At 28.4% G+C, this 19,434-nt stretch overlaps 1 protein-coding gene and 1 long non-coding RNA gene across 6 annotated transcripts; one reads left to right on the top strand and one right to left on the bottom strand.

The window, feature by feature from the left end:
• Positions 1 to 3,693: 3,693 nt before the first annotated feature.
• Positions 3,694 to 11,806, bottom strand: LOC132937872 (ubiquitin-conjugating enzyme E2 R2). The gene is made up of 5 exons (XM_061004459.1): positions 10,735 to 11,806; positions 8,804 to 8,890; positions 5,990 to 6,087; positions 5,716 to 5,850; positions 3,694 to 5,637 (listed from the first exon to the last, which is right to left on the bottom strand). Exons 1-5 carry the CDS (start codon positions 10,912 to 10,914, stop codon positions 5,409 to 5,411), a joined length of 729 nt encoding a protein of 242 aa, XP_060860442.1. The 5' UTR covers positions 10,915 to 11,806; the 3' UTR covers positions 3,694 to 5,408.
• LOC132937873 (uncharacterized) lies at positions 11,610 to 17,802 on the top strand. 5 transcript variants are annotated; one of them, XR_009663852.1, is made up of 6 exons: positions 11,693 to 11,829; positions 11,889 to 12,161; positions 12,325 to 14,997; positions 15,103 to 15,766; positions 16,054 to 16,184; positions 16,663 to 17,802. It is a non-coding gene; the product is annotated as an uncharacterized LOC132937873 (long non-coding RNA). The 5 variants fall into 5 exon arrangements; XR_009663853.1 differs by having other exon boundaries at positions 11,889 to 14,997; positions 15,103 to 15,343; positions 15,426 to 15,766; XR_009663850.1 differs by having other exon boundaries at positions 11,610 to 11,750; positions 11,889 to 14,997.
• Positions 17,803 to 19,434: the final 1,632 nt, after the last annotated feature.

The raw sequence follows: 19,434 nt of genomic DNA, 5'->3' as shown, positions 1-19,434 counted from the left end.
TAGACCAGATAATTTCTTAATTTTCCATTTGCGTAAATTAATTTTAGTCGGAAACCCTAAAGTTTCTTGGTGTTTGATTGCTTTGTACTTTGTTATAGCTTTCTTAACTTGGTTGATTCGAGTTTTATCTGTATATCTAGCACGGCGACGCTTCTTACTTTTTTTATTAATTTATATAGGTAAAAACTACCACTGATCAGGAGACATATAATACTTGAATGATCATTTAAATTTATCCATTCTGAATAACAAATTACAATATGCTGATATAGAAACTTTGAAATATCTCAAACGTATAACGAATTAAAAGGACATTTACACAATCCACGAGCTTATAATAAATGCTACCAAAATATTTGAAACTTTTTTGAATGAATACACTACGTTTACCACTATAGCACTATATATATGTCTATATGGAATTTTAAACAAATAAAAATCACACATTTTTAATTAGATAATAGTAAAACAAATATTCTAATTACCTACTAATTAGTAGGTTTTTCTGCATAAATTAATTTAAAAGTGCTATACCTACTATGTGTAGTTTGGATATTACCTATACTTAAACATGGTACCTACCATAGGCGTAAATTGACTAAAATTTGGGGGGGACTTAAGCCCCCCCTCCCCATAGGCCATATTGCTTAATACCACATAATATAAAAATTAGTACTAATTACTCGATTTTGAACTGGGGGGACTTGACTGGCATTTGGGGAGACTAAGTCTATAAGTAGGGACCTAAGTCCCCTATTTGCGCCAATGGTACCTACTATGGTAGATAGGGCAGGACTACGGTTGGTATCTACCTACATATTTAAAAATTTTCCAAAAGTATATCAATATATCATCAACTATTTATACAGTTCATATTTTACAAGTCCCTTATATTTTAGTAATTAAAAGTTTGAGCGTCATATTATGCATTTTAAGAACAAATTTAAATGAATTAAGTTGCTTTAAAAAACTATTTGATAAATGTTTGTTTTTTTTGTCAGTTTTTTCATAGCTGATTTTTAAGTGGTTTGTAGAACTTATAATATCCATCTCGTAGCAGAAAATCTTTTTAACAGACGAATACGTTGGTTTTTATACAATTGTTTCTGAAACTCTAGTCTCTACATATGTTGCACCTAAAAATGTTACTACTAACTATACCAAAAAAGTAGTGTACACATTCAGTTGCTTCACAGCAATCAACAACTAGGTAATGCTAAATTCAAATATTTTGCGTTACACCATATAACACATATTGTATTGAATTTTTCTTCTCATTATTTGTATTACCAAATGAGCGTAACCCTTTTACAAATCATTGCATATTAGATGCGCTATCGTAATAGCTTGTCGAATTTGGCCTCCAATTTAAGTTATATTTGTCAGTTGTCACATATTGGGTACCTTAAAAAATAAGTTATAAGTACATCCCATTTCCTGTTGAAATTACAGTTTTATCAACACAAATTAATCGCTCTTTTATGAACACCAGTTGTTGAATTCAGTATAAGTGAATACATTTCAGTCAATTTCACATTAGACAGTAATTCAGTAATAGCTAATAACGTCATAATGATTATTATTATTGTTATTATTATTCTTATTATTCATATTAAGTATAGGTTTTTCAACGCAGAGGCTAAAATATAATTTTGTTGTTAATACACACTTTATATTAAACTTAAAGTGTCTGTGGGGGGCTTCCACTCTCAAAAAAAATAATGTATTTATAAGCATAGAGTAGGTAGTAGAATTTCTATTTTTCTTTATATACAGAATACTGCAGACTACATTACAATAAAACGATTTATGTCGATATATTTGTAAGATTATTGTACATAATTTTACAATATATGCATTTAACTATAATATACAGTGAATTGCGGAATAAAAATCCCCGACCCTAGGAAAAATAATCCCCAGACTACCTACAATATTACTCACAATCACATGAAATTGACTGTTCAAATATTTTTTTAAAGATAATTTGTGTAATTACCACATTATTAATATATAATTATAATTATACACTAGGTTTAAATATCCTATTAAGTACTTATCATTAAAAAAATTAACATATTATTAATAGTTTTCAAACTTTAACAATAATATTATTTTGTCATATATCACGATTTGAAACAATGGTTCTTTTATAATTATTTGTATTATTTGACTTACCGTTACCGATCATTCGAAATATTTTCATTTTTTATTTTATAATCTTAAATTATTGTATCTACAGTAAGTGAAACTTGTAAAAGCAACTCCTAATAATAATAATAATAATTATTATGAATTATAATTATTAATATTTAAAATTCTTATCCTCATCTATCTATTTCCCAATGTTACATAAAATAACTGTTTAAAAGGATGTCACACCCGCATGTGTTGTCTCCGTCTTACAAACGTATACAACATAACAAAAATTGTTTTGCGCGGGACTGTTTTGTTGTAGATCTTCCAAATTTTCACAACACGTAAAGAAAAACTTTATCTGTGCAACAGCGTGCTTTTTTTTAATAGCACTATCCAATCATTTTTTATAAGCAAATGAAAAAAAGGTGGATAAGTGGATGTCGCTCTGCTGTACAGTAGGTTACAAGTGGGTCACTGTAATGGATGGTGTTAAATTTGAATTCAATGATATAATATCATTGTATAAGAAAAACGATTCTGAGCGACAATCTGGTCAGTCAGCCTATGATATTACCAAGTATATTTGATGATATTATTGTGAATAAAGTAATTTATATATTATAACCTATTTACGTGGAGCCTTGTTTTAAATTTTCAATCCTTAGCCATAAAAGTTAAACATTTTATACATTTTTAACTACAAAATAATTAATAAATTATAAATTTGATAAATGTTGTCAAAATTTGAACTTTAAATGCTTATAAAAAAAAATTGTGCCTATGTATTTTTAATATTTTTCAACTGCTATTAGAACGATATATCAGGAGCCTTATATTCAATTTTCACGCTTTTTTACCCAACAAAATTTTTTTATTGATATTTATAGAAAAAAAAAACTAAAAAAATTGAAAACTTACAATGTCCGTAAACAGCTCAAAGAGAGTCAAAATATTTTCAAAATTTTATGGTGTATTGAAAATGCTAATATAAACATTCAGTCAACATTTCATGTCCCTACGGTCATTTGTTTTACTATTTTTAGTTACACTAAATAATCGTTCACAGTATTATTGGACTAGAAACTAATCTACGCATCAGTCGTCATAACTGGAGGGGCAACAATATTTTTAGAAATAATTAAGCTATGACCTGACAGATAACTAGTACTACAAAATTTAGCTAAAAAAAAAAGATTAAAAGCATTATGAAACCTTTTTTATTTTAGATGCTCATATTATCTACACAGACTAAACACTTTTGAAGTAGATCCATAATTCATTAATAATAATTCACCTATAGATATTTACATATAATATGCAAGTACCTATACTACAGTACTACCCATAGTTCCAATATATAAACATACTTTATACTTTTTATCTTCTCTTAGATGAATGTGCAGTATAAATATTGAATACAATTATGAAGATAAAAGCTCATATATCCTCACCAATAGTGTTAGGTTCACGTATTTTAAAATATGAAATATTTTGTTAATTGTAAGCGCTCGGGAATATATTATAATGCATGCACATGCAATAACAAAAACAAGATATTATTACAAAAGATACATTTTACTATATTATACAATACATTCACACATTAGATTTCAGAAGTCGTGTTTACATGGTATTAACAGTTATTTTTTTTTTAAGCGTTGGCGTTTATCTTACGTACAAAAAAGTAGGATAATTTTCTACTTATAAATAATGTTATATTGTTGATCCGTACACAGTTATAATAACAACAATCATACAAATAATGTATAATCAAACATAAAAAATATTTATATGTTTATATGTATATATATATATATGTATTTGAATATCCATTGTTGTATATCACGGGTCCTGTGGAGGTATATATTTTATGTATAGATTCTACCAATACATAATTTACTATTAAAGATAATAATATTGTTATATCATAGTGTTTCTTGGACAGACATTTTATCTTTTGAATAATGTTCCTATAGTTTTAAAAAAGTATTTCACAATTTCGAACAAATTATATTTATCCAACAGTTATATAAAACAATTAGGGTTGATTAAAGTTTTCTCTTTTGAAGTCTGTATATCAAATACAGCAACCACAGGTTTTATTTTTACTAATATTGTGAAATTTAATATGTGTATTGTGTTAGACCAAATTAGACAAGAAACATTGGTGTGTTAATTACACAAAATAAATAAAACCACCAACTAAATAGTATAATAGAATACAATTTTAAAATTAATCTCTTAATCAACTATGTGAACTTATATAACTCGTAAGTTCATAATATTTGTTTAATTTTTAAGTAGGTATTCGCACCAAAACACGTATACACATATATTCTTAATACATTTTACACGTTAATAAAATATATCATAAAATGGTCTGACCGATTAAAAAAATGTGCAATCATTCTTAGCCGTGTCTTTATATATATAATACCCTAATAACAAATACGAAAGTATGTAGATCAATAGTGAACAAATTAAAGACATCATTAAAATTTATAAATACATAAATTGGTAGGTAAACTATTTTTGTTTTTGTTTTTTTTTTTGTCTTATAATTCTAAACAAAAAATTTTATAGTACCAAAATAGACAAATTAAAAAAAAAATGAATTTTAAATGAAATGTTTATTTCATGTAATGAGCTCATTTTTTTTTTTTTTGTTATCACATATATAAGACATAAGTATTAAAAACAATAATAAACATTAAATTCAATTTACTATCTACAAGAGTGTAGCAATAACACAGTATTTAAATTTGACAAATAACATTTTCAGTCATTTTAACTGCCTACAAGGGATTAAAACAAATAATTAAAGAAACAAAACACTTTAAGAAGGATTAAGTTTATAGAAGATGGGATGACCAAGAAGAAGCTATAAACTAAGTCAATAGATATTATATTATTATTAATTTTTTTTTTTAGTAGTAATTTATTAAAAAATTATACACTTAAGTTAAAATTTGGAGGAAGCAAAAAATTATATGTATATAAATATATACTTATGTATGTATGTGTATATAAATGTAAGTATTAATGTATACAGGGATATATGAAAGTGACTGTAGGATATCAGAACAATGTCACATATTGTTATCTTAATGTTTAAGATCACATGCAAAGAGACCATTGACCCCAAAACAGAACATAAATCAATGGCTTAAATTATTTTGTCCAACACAGACAAATTTTCAATAGCAATTATTATGTCTGTTTATTAAATATTGTTTAATGTTTTGTAAATGCCTAATAGTTGTTTGGTTTCACGATTCACCATTGCCACTATCAGTAGCATCATCCTGATACTCTTCTTCAGAGTTAGCATCAGACTCAACATCTAAGTCGTAGTCTTCTACATAAAAATCACTATCCATAGCAGCAGCAGCAGCTGAAGAACGAGCAACATGGCTCACTTTACAATAATCTTCAAGAGTAAGTGGAACCACAACTCCATCTCTATCAGCCTCTAATCGGCCGCTTACAACTTGTTTTCTGAAATAATCAGTAAAAATTAACATGGCAACTAATAACCAATTTTTAATAAAATGTTTCAAGTAAAAAAAAACTTACTTTATTATGTTTTCATATTCTTTATCTTTTCCTTTGGAATCTTTCCACCGTCTGTACATGATGGAAGCATCTACATTAGCAGGACTGAATGTATTTGGTTCATTTAGTAAAGAAATTACAGATAGTAATACTGTCCTATAGATGTAAAACAAAATAGTGAAAATAATTATGTTGATACTTATTTTAAAATTACAATTGTCGGCTTTTTTTAACAGAGAAATTGTGAAAGCGTGACATCAAATAAATTGCATATTGAATTTGGTAGCGTTGTTACCTGACACTTTGGGTAGGATTCCATCTTTCACATGGTAACTCTCCTGACTGAGGATCATCTATTGGTGGGTGAAGAATTGAAATACATAAATCACCATTCTGGAAAAAATGTATCATATTATGTAATGTAATGATATATTTTATTATTTAAAAACCCATTAACCTTGACCTAGATATACACGGAACATGAAATAAAGTAATAAGTAACCAAATAAATATGTATGTAATAATAATTTTTTTGAAGGGAGTAACAAAGGTATATTTTAAAACAATAATAATATATCAATTGAAATATTGGTGAGTTACTGAGTTGTTAAACTATAGAAATTAAATAACTACAGTGGCTAATTTTCTAGGTAATGGTTTGTTCAAAAATCTTATTTTTTTTTGAGAAAGTGTAGAATTTTACGCTTTCTTTGTTAATTTCTTTGTACCTATATGTTTTTCAAACCACTTTTAGTACAACTCTTATACACTAGTTTTATGAAACAAATATTTACCAGACAATTAAAATGCTATATAATTTATCTCAGCCTTTAAATTAAATGTATTCATCTAAATTACAGATGTAGTTTTTATTGTTGATAAATATACCTATTATTTTATGATAATCATTCAATATTGGTCAATAGATAACAAAAAAAAAAAAAATTATGAAAAAGTTATCATCACAATTATGGGAATATTAATATTACCTAATATAAATTAATAACGTATTAATTATTATTTTATTAAATTTTAACCTTCTATTTCATTCAGTATACAATGTAATCAATATTGATTATTGGTCAATAGATAACAAAAATAAAATAAAATAATGTTAAAGTAATCAATACAATTATGTTGGAACTTGTAATACCCATATTAATATAAACTAATAATGTATTAAGTTATTTTATTAAATTTTAACCTTCTATCTCTATAATAACAATAATGATCAAAACATATAGAATCATACACAATTTATATTGATATTACTATTAGTACTCAATGTGACCTTCTTTACAAACGAATAAATACTGAACTCACTTGGGGCCATAAACAAAATCCTACTTATCATTTTAATATGATTACCTTGATGTTACAACTAAACAGGTATTTTCATAACACAAAGTGGAATCTCAAGTAGTAATAGGCTCAATAGAACCAATTTGTTCTTTAAAAGGACAAGAACTTGGCAGTGACCTCCTAGGTTAGTGTGACTTTCCTTACATTTGTCCCTGATACACAGAGAATTACAGCAAAATAAATATCTTTATAACATCTAATATTTTTCTCTCAACAATTATTTACCACTTAAGTTAAAATTAATATTTACCATTTAAAAAAAAAACAATTAATATTACATATTATGGATTATTTTTACTACCATAATATTATATTAAATTATTACTTAATTAAAATAGAAAATTATTATAATTGTAGAACATTTACAATACCAATTTATTACATTTTTTTGAGATGTTAAGGTATTATTTTAAGGATACCAAGTTAAATTCAAAAAATTAATATTTTTTTCAATTTATTTATATTCGAATACTTTTTAAAAGATTGTTTATTGATTTATATAATGATTTATTATATTGTATGTAAATTTTGGTACATAACACAAGTCAGCACAATTTCTAAATTATAATTATCATATTTTATTATTTAACTGTTATGTTGTCATCGTATGAAGTAATTAATCTGATACCTCTGATATACATACAAATTATTTCCAGTCTGGTAAACATGCAAATGAATATTCATTTTACATCTTGTATTTTATGCTTTGAAAATCATATTTTTTCTGATACCTATGTAAGTTTTTATATTTAAAAAAAGTAAAATCAAAAGATCAACGAGATTTTAAAGTTATTCTTATTATAGTTTAATTAAATAAATAACATTTTTAAACATTTAGGTTTTTAGTAACTAGGCAATTCATAATAAATTTCTAAAATTGAAATACAAAATTATATAACTATATACACTTTTATTTTTGATAACATCATAGTAGGTTTAATCTTTAATTGCAATACACAACACAATACACATAATTAAAACACTACACATTGTGGTATTTATCTTTATAATAATAATAGGTATTTTTAATATTCAACTAAAAGTCGATCTAGTATTATAGTTGAGCAAGCTTTGTATTATAATGAGTAATAAGTAATAACTGATATGACTAATATTATAAAAGGCAAGATCATTGAAATTATTTTTCACAAATAATCTATCAGTAAGAATTAATAAAAATATACCTATTCACATTTATATTACGTAATTCAAAAAATTTAATTGTAATTATGTACTTAAAAAAAATTCTTTGGAAAAATAATAAAATATTTATGTAACATACTTTTAGTGTTCCATAACATAGTACCTAGATTTATTTTTATTAAATTAAAACCTAAGACTATTGCATACTCAAGTTGATAAGTTTGAATTATTAATTTAATATTCTTAACCTCATATAAGTATATAACTCAAAATGAAGTATCAGCAATTGGTTATTTGTTGTTTCCGTTTAGTGTTTACCATATGTGTAACTTAAGAAATTTACATGTTGCACAATCAACATAATCAACTAATACAGTTTTGAACTAGTTAATAATTAGTTCAAATTGACCTTTAATTAAATGGTAATAGGTACCTATTCAAAATATTATATCAGATCTCTGCTATTAAATTTGTATTTTAAATAAATACCTACCATCCATTACCAACATATTTAATATCTAATTTTATTTGTTGCTTATTATTATGCTTATTTTAAAATTGTAAATGGGATTATAAATATTAAGTTAAAATATAAGTAACATACCTCATACACATTAGGATGCCATACTTTTGTCAGAAATCTTATAGTTGGTGGCGAATATGGATAGTCTGCTGGAAACTTCATATGAGCCTATAAAACAATATATTTAATTGATTATTTATGATCAAAATAGAATAATATTTCAAATTTCAATATAAATTATAAAAATATTTTCTAGATAGGTAGGATCACTAGGATCTACCTATTGAATGAAATACTTGACTAGGTAAGTAAATTCAAAAATTAGATTTTAGCAAAGGTTAACCTATCTAGAATTTATATTTTGAATATTGAAAATACTTACCTAAATTCAACAGAAAGAAGAGGTATTCTACACACAAAACTGTGTGTGCAATTTGGTTACTTTCTTTTTTAACCATTATAAAAGTGGTAAAAAATAATGTGTAATTTAATACTTTACGAATGAATTTAAACCACAGTAGAATGGGGTAACTTTAATACACTTATATTTTTATTCACCAGAGAACCATGATAATTTAATAGTTTTTTGTTGATAAAATGGGGTTACTTTGATATTACATTAAGAAATATAGGTATCAAAGTTGTCCACTATTTTGTGTAACTTTGATAGCATATTATAAAGATTAATATCTCGAAAGATAACATCAGAAATTTAAAAATTAAAACGTTACTGGTTTTTTTTACACTATTTATCTTATTTAATTTAAAATTAGTTTATATAGTAATACATACTATTCAACTATTTAATTATTGTTCTTATGACTCATAATAATGTGTATGAGAATTTAGATATAAGCCCCCTATGAGTTATTTTAAATAAATAGTTTTTTAAGGTGGGTTGTAGCCCCCCCCCAGAATGTTTACCCTAATTGTGCCTATGGACATGAGGTATGGCGAAAATATCAAACTATAGGGGTAGGTATAGGGCGAAAAATAGGAGGGAGGTGCAATTATTGACCAGAGGCGTAAAATGTCTTAATCCGGCCCTGATGGTAAGCCCACTCACTGGTTAAAAAGAAACTGGAATTATGACTTCTTACTCCGACAAAATAAATACTCAATTTTATTCCGTTCTTTATACCTAAATGTCATATGATATAACTTACACCCGGAATAATACCAATGGATGAGGGTAACTTTGTCTGTCAAGCGATTCTTGTTACAAATGTATGTATTTTGATATCATAATAAAAAAATTTGTAATACATAAATTGTTTTTCTGATTTCCAATAAAACAAAAAAAAAATTAAGTTGATATTTTATAAATATTAAATATGTATCTACATAAGTATATTTAAGGTATATACCTATAAAACATTTTTTACTTTACCCGAAATGCTTGAAAATTATTTATGTTTAACTTTTAATTTTGCACTTACTTATACTAATTAGTAATTTCAAGATAAGTATAGGTAATAATTTACATATAAAATAGATAAACATACTGTGTAAGATGATAATAACATTTCAAATTGTAGGTATATTAAAGTCACTTATACCTAAGATATACGAGTATACAACAGATATAATCACAAATTAATGTTTGTTCTAAGTTTGGCCTCTAAGAAAAGGCAAACAATAGTGATTGAAATGTTTCAGTCCTAATGGCTAATACCTATTTTAATCAAGAATTGCATTGCAAATAAACATACCACAATATAGTTAGGTACTTAGTTTCAAATGACATGTTGAGGTAAGTAAGTTAAGTAGATTGGTAGGTACGTATTATGGGTAGGTTCCTATTATGGAAATGTAAATAACAAATTTTTCATCTGAGTATGGTGCACTGTAATTTATTTGAATTTGACAAAATACATTGAAAATAAACCATTATTGGTGACCTACATAAATGAAAATACCATTAGATACATTCAAAACAAACCGATCAGGAAAATATCTGTATACCTACCTAATTACAAACAAAAAAGATAGGAAAGACAAAAATAAAGCACCTTGAAATATCCTCCTTGGTACAGGGTTTCCGGTGGTCCGAATATGGCCACTTCCCACTCTCGTAGGTTGTCCTCGATCAGCTTCACTCTGAATCCCTCGACGGGTTCATCCTGAAGACTCTTGTACTCGTGCGCTAGGGCTCTGTGGGCGCTCGACGATAGTATCTGATTGATAGCCATAAATAATGTGTCGTCACTACGATCAGTGCGTTTATAGTATATGATTGTTGTAAATTTTATATCAATACGGTATGGATATCGGAAAAAGTCGAAAAATTGTCTTTCACAAAAGGCGCATAACTGCGACGTTCTTCTTCAAACAACTGAGGCGAGCACACTGCGCATTATTTTCTTTATTGTTACGACCGTTGTTACCAAGTTAAACGAAACAACGAGCAGGCACACGGAATGACGATGACGACGATGAACCGCAACAATATAATGTATTATTATTGCACGGCCGTGTGCGTGCGCGTACGATGTTTGTGCGTCGCGTATTATACGGTTGTATGGGATAATATTATATTTTTTTTATTCGTCCGACGAAATAAAACGACGCGGCGGCGGCGGTCCGAAAGTTGTTTCTTGTGCGTAATAATAATAGTAATAACAACAACAATAATGATAATAATATGTTTTTTTTAAAAATAATATGTAATATTATAATTACTATTGCACGTATTTAACAACAATAATGTGTATATTGTATGTAACTTGTGAATCGCGAGTGCGATCGTGTCCCCGTACGGCAGGCTGTAGTGGTGCCGTGGTGGTGGCGAACAGAGAGAGCGGCGGGAGTGCGTAAAAAAATAGCAAAAACGAACGAAAAAAAAAACAATAACAAAGATAACGGGACGACGACGACTTTGAACGAAGAGGAAACGCGGCGCAGATCGTCGACGGCGGCTGCAGAGTCGTCGCGCGTGTTGTGCCTTGTGCGTGTTACGGGTCGCGACGGTGTCGGAACGGCCGAGACGGCATCGGATACCGGAGTATAGTGATGGGAGTACGGGAAGGTGAGAGATCGAAATCGGGGAAAAAAACGTTTTACTCGACGGAACGATCTGCAGTTGTACTACACCACGATACTATATTGTATTTGTAATTTGTATACATATATTATATGTTATATTGTTATTATCATATTTTATCAGAACACGACGGCGGAGGAGTGAGGAGTGAGGACTACGGTCTACGATCGCCACGCGGCGTGTCGGGGGCGGGAAGGACACAATGGAACAAGGCTGCCAGCCAGTCGAGAACAGCTGAGCGGTGTTGGCCGACTTGTCGTGTGCGCCGTGCGGAGTGTTTGCAACCACGGCCATAATATCTATAATTATAGCCGTGTGCCTGCTGCACGTATCTTCCGAGTTCCGAGTGCGGCGGACTCACTATTACGAATTCATTATTCTGGACTCTCAACTCTGGTATCTAGTATTCTAGTTCTGGTTCATTAATCTTTTATCTATGGTGGATCTGCCTGACCGCGTGCATGCCGTCCACGGACGTGTTCCATCGTCTATTTTGTCAAATATTATTATTATGGTGTACCGACGGGAAAGTATTTTATAATATTCTTTTTATGTACAGGGCGGATTCCCCAAGCCTGCTCACCCCCGTTTTTCATTCAATAATGAAATTATACAAGTTTTGATTTCAATCACGAATTAACTATATTGTTAGGTGATTTTATTGTTTAAATCTATACTTAAGCACCATATTTTTAATACTTAAATTTTTTATAATATTTAAATAGAATTGTCTATGGCGATATTTTTCTTGTAAGAATTGCCCTTTTTTATTTAAAAAATAAAATTATTAATCAGATTACCTATTTTTTAAATTAGTATGTATCTAAAAGGTAATGAGCAGAGGCGTATTTACGATTTCGGCGCCCTAGGTACATACATTTAGGCTCCCCTTTTTTCTCAACTTCCTTTTTATAACTTTTAATAACTTCACTTTGAAAACAATTTAACCTCTAGTGACGGCGCCCCTCTGAGGAACTTCAAATTTTGCGCTCGGGCAATTTCCCCCCGTACTCCCCCCCCCTAAATACGCCACTGGTAATGAGGTAAATACATTTCAAAAACTTGGAAACTACTCGTTTGATTTTTTATTTAAATGAATCTACATTTTTAAAAAAATTATCTGCTTAACAATTTACAGTGCAAAAAGGTTTGTTCTAATTTGAAACAAAGAAGTTTGTATCCCCACAGAATTTTTTAAATGGTACAAATATCCAAATAATTTAAAATATAATCCTTAAGTGTTAATAAAAAGCCAAGTAGGTATAATTAAAAATTAAAAATAAGAATTTGAATAAAATATGTATTATTAAAGGAAATATGGGGGTAACGTTACTCACTAGGTGAGTATGTTTAGTGAATCACTTTATATATTGTAATAACATTATACTATGATTGATGATAATATTATTAATTATAATATAATATTATGATTTATGGTTGATAAACGTTTGACGCAATCTCCTAGCTGGGGAATGACGTCATAGGAGTGCTGAAATAATGTATGATCCTGCTAAGACCCATAAAGTAGCCAGTAGGGGACCCTCTCCATTATATATAATATACTTCATAGTTGATGTTTATTTAATTAAAGAAAAACACATTATATTGAGTTAATAAAATAGATAGATAATTTTATTTCACATCAATAAGAAATGTAAATATAGTAACTATTTAATATATTACTATAATAATTTATACAAAGTTTTCAATTTGATAAAGGAAATAATTCGCTGTATTATCTTATATATTATATTGTGTTCGGAGTAAGTAAATATACATAGTACATACCTATTAAAATAAATGTTAAAATAAAATGCCAAAATTCAAACCAAAAATGCGATTAGTTAGGTAAATTACTCAGAGTAACTGGGAATACTTATTTAAAATTTGAAGGGGGTGCAAAGATTTATCAAGCCGGTATGTACCCAGCGTTTATGAACCTGGGAGGGCCTAAAATAAATGGGGTTTGTCACATTTTATAGATTAATATAAAATATTAATAATACAATAATTTTGTATTTCATAAGACTTGTTTGATATTTTTTGTTAATATATATTATATAACTGTATATAACTATATGTCTATATGTCATAGATGTTTAATAAAACATTTATTAAACACATGTCATGTTAGCAAAATTATAAATTATATTTAAAATTAAGCGGCAAATTATATAGTTAGCAAGGAGTAAAGTATAGGTAACCAAACCAACGTAAACCGAATCTCCTGATCACGATATTTTAAATCGTGCTTCTGATCGAGTGTCGCTTCTATTTTTTTTATATATTGTTCTATGATCAAGCACAAGGCTTAATTTATATTTAAATATATTTAAGCCATGATCAAACACAATAAAGGCGCATTGACAGCTACGTCGTGTGCATAGATATATACATAGACGATAGACCTATAAACTAATGGACAGCGCATTCCACTCCGCCCTGTCATCAATGTACCGGAATCATATAAGATTGTGCTAATGATTGTGCACTGTTTAAAGAAGAAAGAACGAGGAGAGAAAAGAGAGAAAGAACATAAAGGGGGTAATCATTGACGTATGAAACTAATACTATATTTCCCCTACGTTCTCTTTTCTCTTTTACTCTATATCGTACTCCTGACCTCTCTCTCTAAGCGCTGTCCATTTTGTTTATAGGTCTACGGATATATACAACAACTAGATAGCTGTCTCCTTCTTGTCATCGAAGTCGGCCGCCATTTACAAAGCAGAATAATATTATCACAGTATGTATAGGGGATAGGGGTACTTGTGTGTCGTGTCGTGCGATTATCAGAATTTAATTTATTAAAATCAATGGTATTAACCATAGACCAACAAACTAGTATCTGGTATTATTAAAGAACCATGGACTAGATAGTAGTTGTAGAACCACCACAGATAATATATTGGGGAAGCAGATTGATTACAGACTCTAGTGGAAACAGTTTGTACCTTCCGATTCGGGATGTTTAGATATAGTTATATACTGGTTATTTCACTTTTTATAATAAATGAATTTTGGTATCGAAACTTTATACGCTTTTATAGCTAACTGTATACGTTGGTAAGTATAATTTCCACTAATATTATCAAATACATTCAAATACACTTCACTTCAAGCAAAATATATGCGAAATGTCGGGAATTGTCAGATTTATAATTTATATTGGTTACATTTTATAAAACCCTATGAACGAGTCAATTACAATCAAGTAAAAATATAAGTAAAGGTAAATTATATATTCTTTAAAAATAATTTGTTAGATTTACTTCAAAACACAAAATTGATGACACTTCAGACCTTAATACATTCACTCTTCTTCTTAATTGTATAGTGCATCCATTGACCGAAAGAGGAGTGTGTCGAGATTACTATGGTTCAGTTAATTGTGCCTCATTGTCCAATATACGATGTGCAGAGCAGTGGGTTCAAAGACCACCATGTTCATTATTTTTCACTTGATTCTTGATGCATTTATTTTGACTGTCCACTGCCGCCAAATTTGAGCGCCCAAAAAAGGGCAAGCCGGATCAGGCAAATAACGATGGAGATAGGATACAATTTGCTGTCTTTAAGTAGAGCAATACTGAATAGATTCAAACATACTTATTACTCATTACTAGCCATCTTTGACCCAGGCCATGTTGGACTTTTTAGTGACGAGAAGCACCTCAAATTATGGTTAGTGGATGGGAAGGTAAGTTGACACAGTCATTCTTCTTCTCAACCATTCAACATGAAATGCATTTACCCAAAAATGATGAGTAGATTGATAAGATTGTGTGGGCTCTGTTGATTTGATTGCACGTTAGTGTCCTATGCATATGTTGCTGAACCGAGAGTTCGAAAACCTTTGCATTATTTTTTAATTAATACTCTGCATTTTCTTTGATCTACTCCCTTCAAATTTGAGCACCTAAACGATGTTCCAACATGAGACAAAACTGTGTCAATCTTTCGATGTTTGGGAATTCAAAGTATATCAATAAATCAATATGGTAAGCATACATTATGAAAAGTAAAATTAATATTGTAATAATGTTTTAAAATTTGTTAGTATAAACATTGGTTAAATAATACTGAAATCGACCACACAAATAGAAAAAATGGCATTCACTAATTAGATTCAACTGATGTATATATACATTATACTATAAATGCCTATGGCTGGCTGCAGCCAAGTAGTAGAACTAGTCCAACTTTTCTTATGAATCCATCTTAGTATCATATAGTGATGTCGTCATGAGTATTGTTTAATCAATGGTATACATTTTATTGATTTCAGGTTTTATATCAAGACTGGCAAACTTCTTAACAAATACTATTTTCATTGATACTTCAAGACTTTTGATGAAGAATATCAGTTACCTGTTTGTGTATGTTGCAACTGCAATATAAAGCAGCTAGTAAAATTATGTATGTATCTGTAGGAAAGTTGTCATATAGTACTGAATACTGTTGACAAATTATTTGCATTATTATTTGTAGTCTAACTAAAAACCAGATTTTTGGACTCATTAAAGTGTTAATTTTTCAAGATACAATTAACAAGATATTAATGTCTGCTGCCGCTAGTTCTCGGATAGGTTCGTAGTGGCAAAAACCTTGCCATACATAGATGTGTTATTAACTAACCATTTCAACTGTACCAACCATAATCCCTACAATAGCTAATGGCAATAATTGCCAGGCTCAAGTTCAATAATATAAAGAAAAATATTATAATTCTATTGTTATTTTAATGAGTATTACAATTGATTATTAGCAGCAATTATCTTAAAATAGTAGAGATTATATATCAGCCAACATGACAAATTCTATTTTCTAATAAACTTTTTTATATTATTGTGACTAGTGACTACTACATGTTAATACTGTAATATATTATTTTTAGACAATTTTGTAATCCAAAAGATAAATAAAATATAACAGAACTATAGTCTATACTCTGTTTGCCGAGAGAACATGCCGCGGCCCGACGAAAATCGGTTCATTCTGCACATCTCCTTGCGTCACCCACTCATAGCGGCTGGCGGCAGGACGTGACTGCCGACTGGCGTCGCCAGCATCAGTGTTGGTCGCCTATTGTCGTCCCGAAACTTGGAGGGGGAAATACTAAATAGAGCCTCGGCAAGCGATAAAATGTTTTATTAACAGTTAAAAATTGTTGAATGTTTTATGTTAATATATTCTGTATGTTTGATATTTGATATTTGATATGGAATATTGTTTTTTTAAATCATAATAATCTTTCTTAAAAACTATTTTACAAAAATGTTTTTTTATATTTTTAGTGAAAGAATATTTAAACAGAATTGGAACAATAGAAGGTTCAAAATATACTTCGACAAGAAAGTTCAACAGTTACTAAAACAATATATAATGAGTTGTTCAATAAAATCAGAGATATATCAACAAATCTAAAATTCTTGAAGTGATAGAGTTCAAAATATTATTCTTATTATTTGGTGGGTCACAAACATGCTCATGGGCAATACTAGAAGAAAGTTGGGGGCATGAAAAATGATCATTGGCCCCCGCGGCTCGTTATTTATACCCACAGTAGTAATCCTTGATTCACAACATTTATTGTCACGCTGCTGTTATGTTAATTTATATCATATTGTATTATAATATAAATCAATTTTAAAAATATAAGTAACCTCACAATACAAAAAAAAATTAATACCCATATTATAAATAATTTGGTATATTAAAAAAATGTATGAATATATAATTTCGATACTACTATCAAAATAATGCCGCTTAGTGCATGACCGGCAGCGCTCATTTTTGTGCCTGCTACTATAAACATCATTATAGGTCAAGCCAAAATATATCTAAATAATTTGTCCTCCAACCAAGAAATAATCCTTTTTTTCTTTATCAGTTGTGTGGCAAATGAATTTCAAGAATACCAATCCTGAATATAGTACTCAATATGTATTACTCACTCATTTAAGTAAAAAATTGTATCTATTTACTTTGTAGGTATTAAGTTTTAATTGAAATAATATAATATATATATTATATATTTTATTACATTTTTTTTTTATATTTGTCATTTTTGATCTGTAGTTTTGTCTATGACTGATTGTTGAAATTGCTAAACCGAATTTGGTGAAACGCAATAAGATAATTGTGTGCATTTGAATGCATCAGTAGTAATCTCTATAATAGTACTATATAATATGTTTGATATGTTAAATTTTCTAGTTTGATTTGATTATTGTTTTACTATATACAATGACTAAATAGTATCCATATAGAATTCGGCCAGTTTAATTATTTTTCTTTTCTTACTAAAAATTGTTATAATGATTGAACTTTGGTATTTTAATTGAATATTTATAATCATATTAGAAATACAATTTTTACCATTAAATAGTTTTTAATTTGGATTCCAGTGGTTCTTGGGCTCTAACTGGAATTACAAATTACCAGTTATATCTGTTAAACTATTAATTTACTTAATAGTTTTTGATTTGGTTTTAATCTTATTATTTTTTAACTTGAATTAGATAAAATCAACAATCATAAATAATATGCTCTATTACCAAACATATGGCACAGACTGTCAATAAAAAAAAGACAAGCTTATGTATGTATAATATACATAGCAATAGCTTATCTAGGATATTTTCAAGGGGGGGATATACAATTTTTTATAGACATTCAGTATACACATTATATTCATATTATTATATATTTATATACATATTGTATTGTGTACAAAATTTGGTTCCCAGGGGGGTATGACCCCAATCCCACTTGTAGATACGCTACTGATACATAGTAGATATGTAAAATATAATAATACCAAGTTGAAGTATTTTGCATAACTATTTAATGATTTTGTACATTATTATATTGTTTGTAATCTAATAAATTTAATGCCTAATAAGAAATATCTAATTAATAATTTAAAAATAAAGAGCTTTACCAACTGAACCACCATGGCCATCTATGTTATGAATTTTATCATAGATTGTATTATGATTTTTTGCAGTCTATATATTTTATATTAATATTTAAAGTTAAGGGCGTTGGAGACGGTGCATTATTTAGCACAATAACATGTCATACAGGAAAAACTCACACCCTGTAAAATAGTCTGATTTCATTAATTTTTTTTTATTTTAAAGGAGAACATTTTGCAGGTCGGATTAAAGCCTGATTTTCAAAATTATAGTTATAAAATTAAAATATGCATTGGAATAATGCCCAATATTTGTTGTTTTCCAAATGTATTTTTCTATCAGTAAAATGAAAATCCGTCCTGAAAAATGTTCTCTTCTTTAAAATTAAAAAAAAAAATAAATGAAATCCGACTACTCTACAGGGCGTGAGAGTTCTTCCTGTGAAGTCATTTTCGTTGATATAATACACCGTATCAACCCACCTCCCCCCCTAAATAGGATTAGTGGAAAAGTATTGTACTTAAGGTAGTACCTAAAATATACAATCAAATTTTCAAATTTTCTGAATTATGGAAAATTGGAAAAACCGGCACCGGCACTTTAAATTAAAACTGCATATTTTTCATATTATTATAACTTTTTTTGAAGTTTATTCTAATAGAAATGCATAGGTATTTTATTGTATTTTAATTTATAAAATTTCAAGCCCTGATAATAAATAATAATTTTTGATAGTTAGGTACGCA

This window comes from Metopolophium dirhodum, chromosome 2, assembly GCF_019925205.1.
Source record: "Metopolophium dirhodum isolate CAU chromosome 2, ASM1992520v1, whole genome shotgun sequence".
NCBI lineage: Eukaryota > Metazoa > Arthropoda > Insecta > Hemiptera > Aphididae > Metopolophium > Metopolophium dirhodum.
The sequence above is the reverse complement of the archived record's forward strand: the minus strand, read 5'-3'. Positions and strand labels throughout refer to the sequence as shown.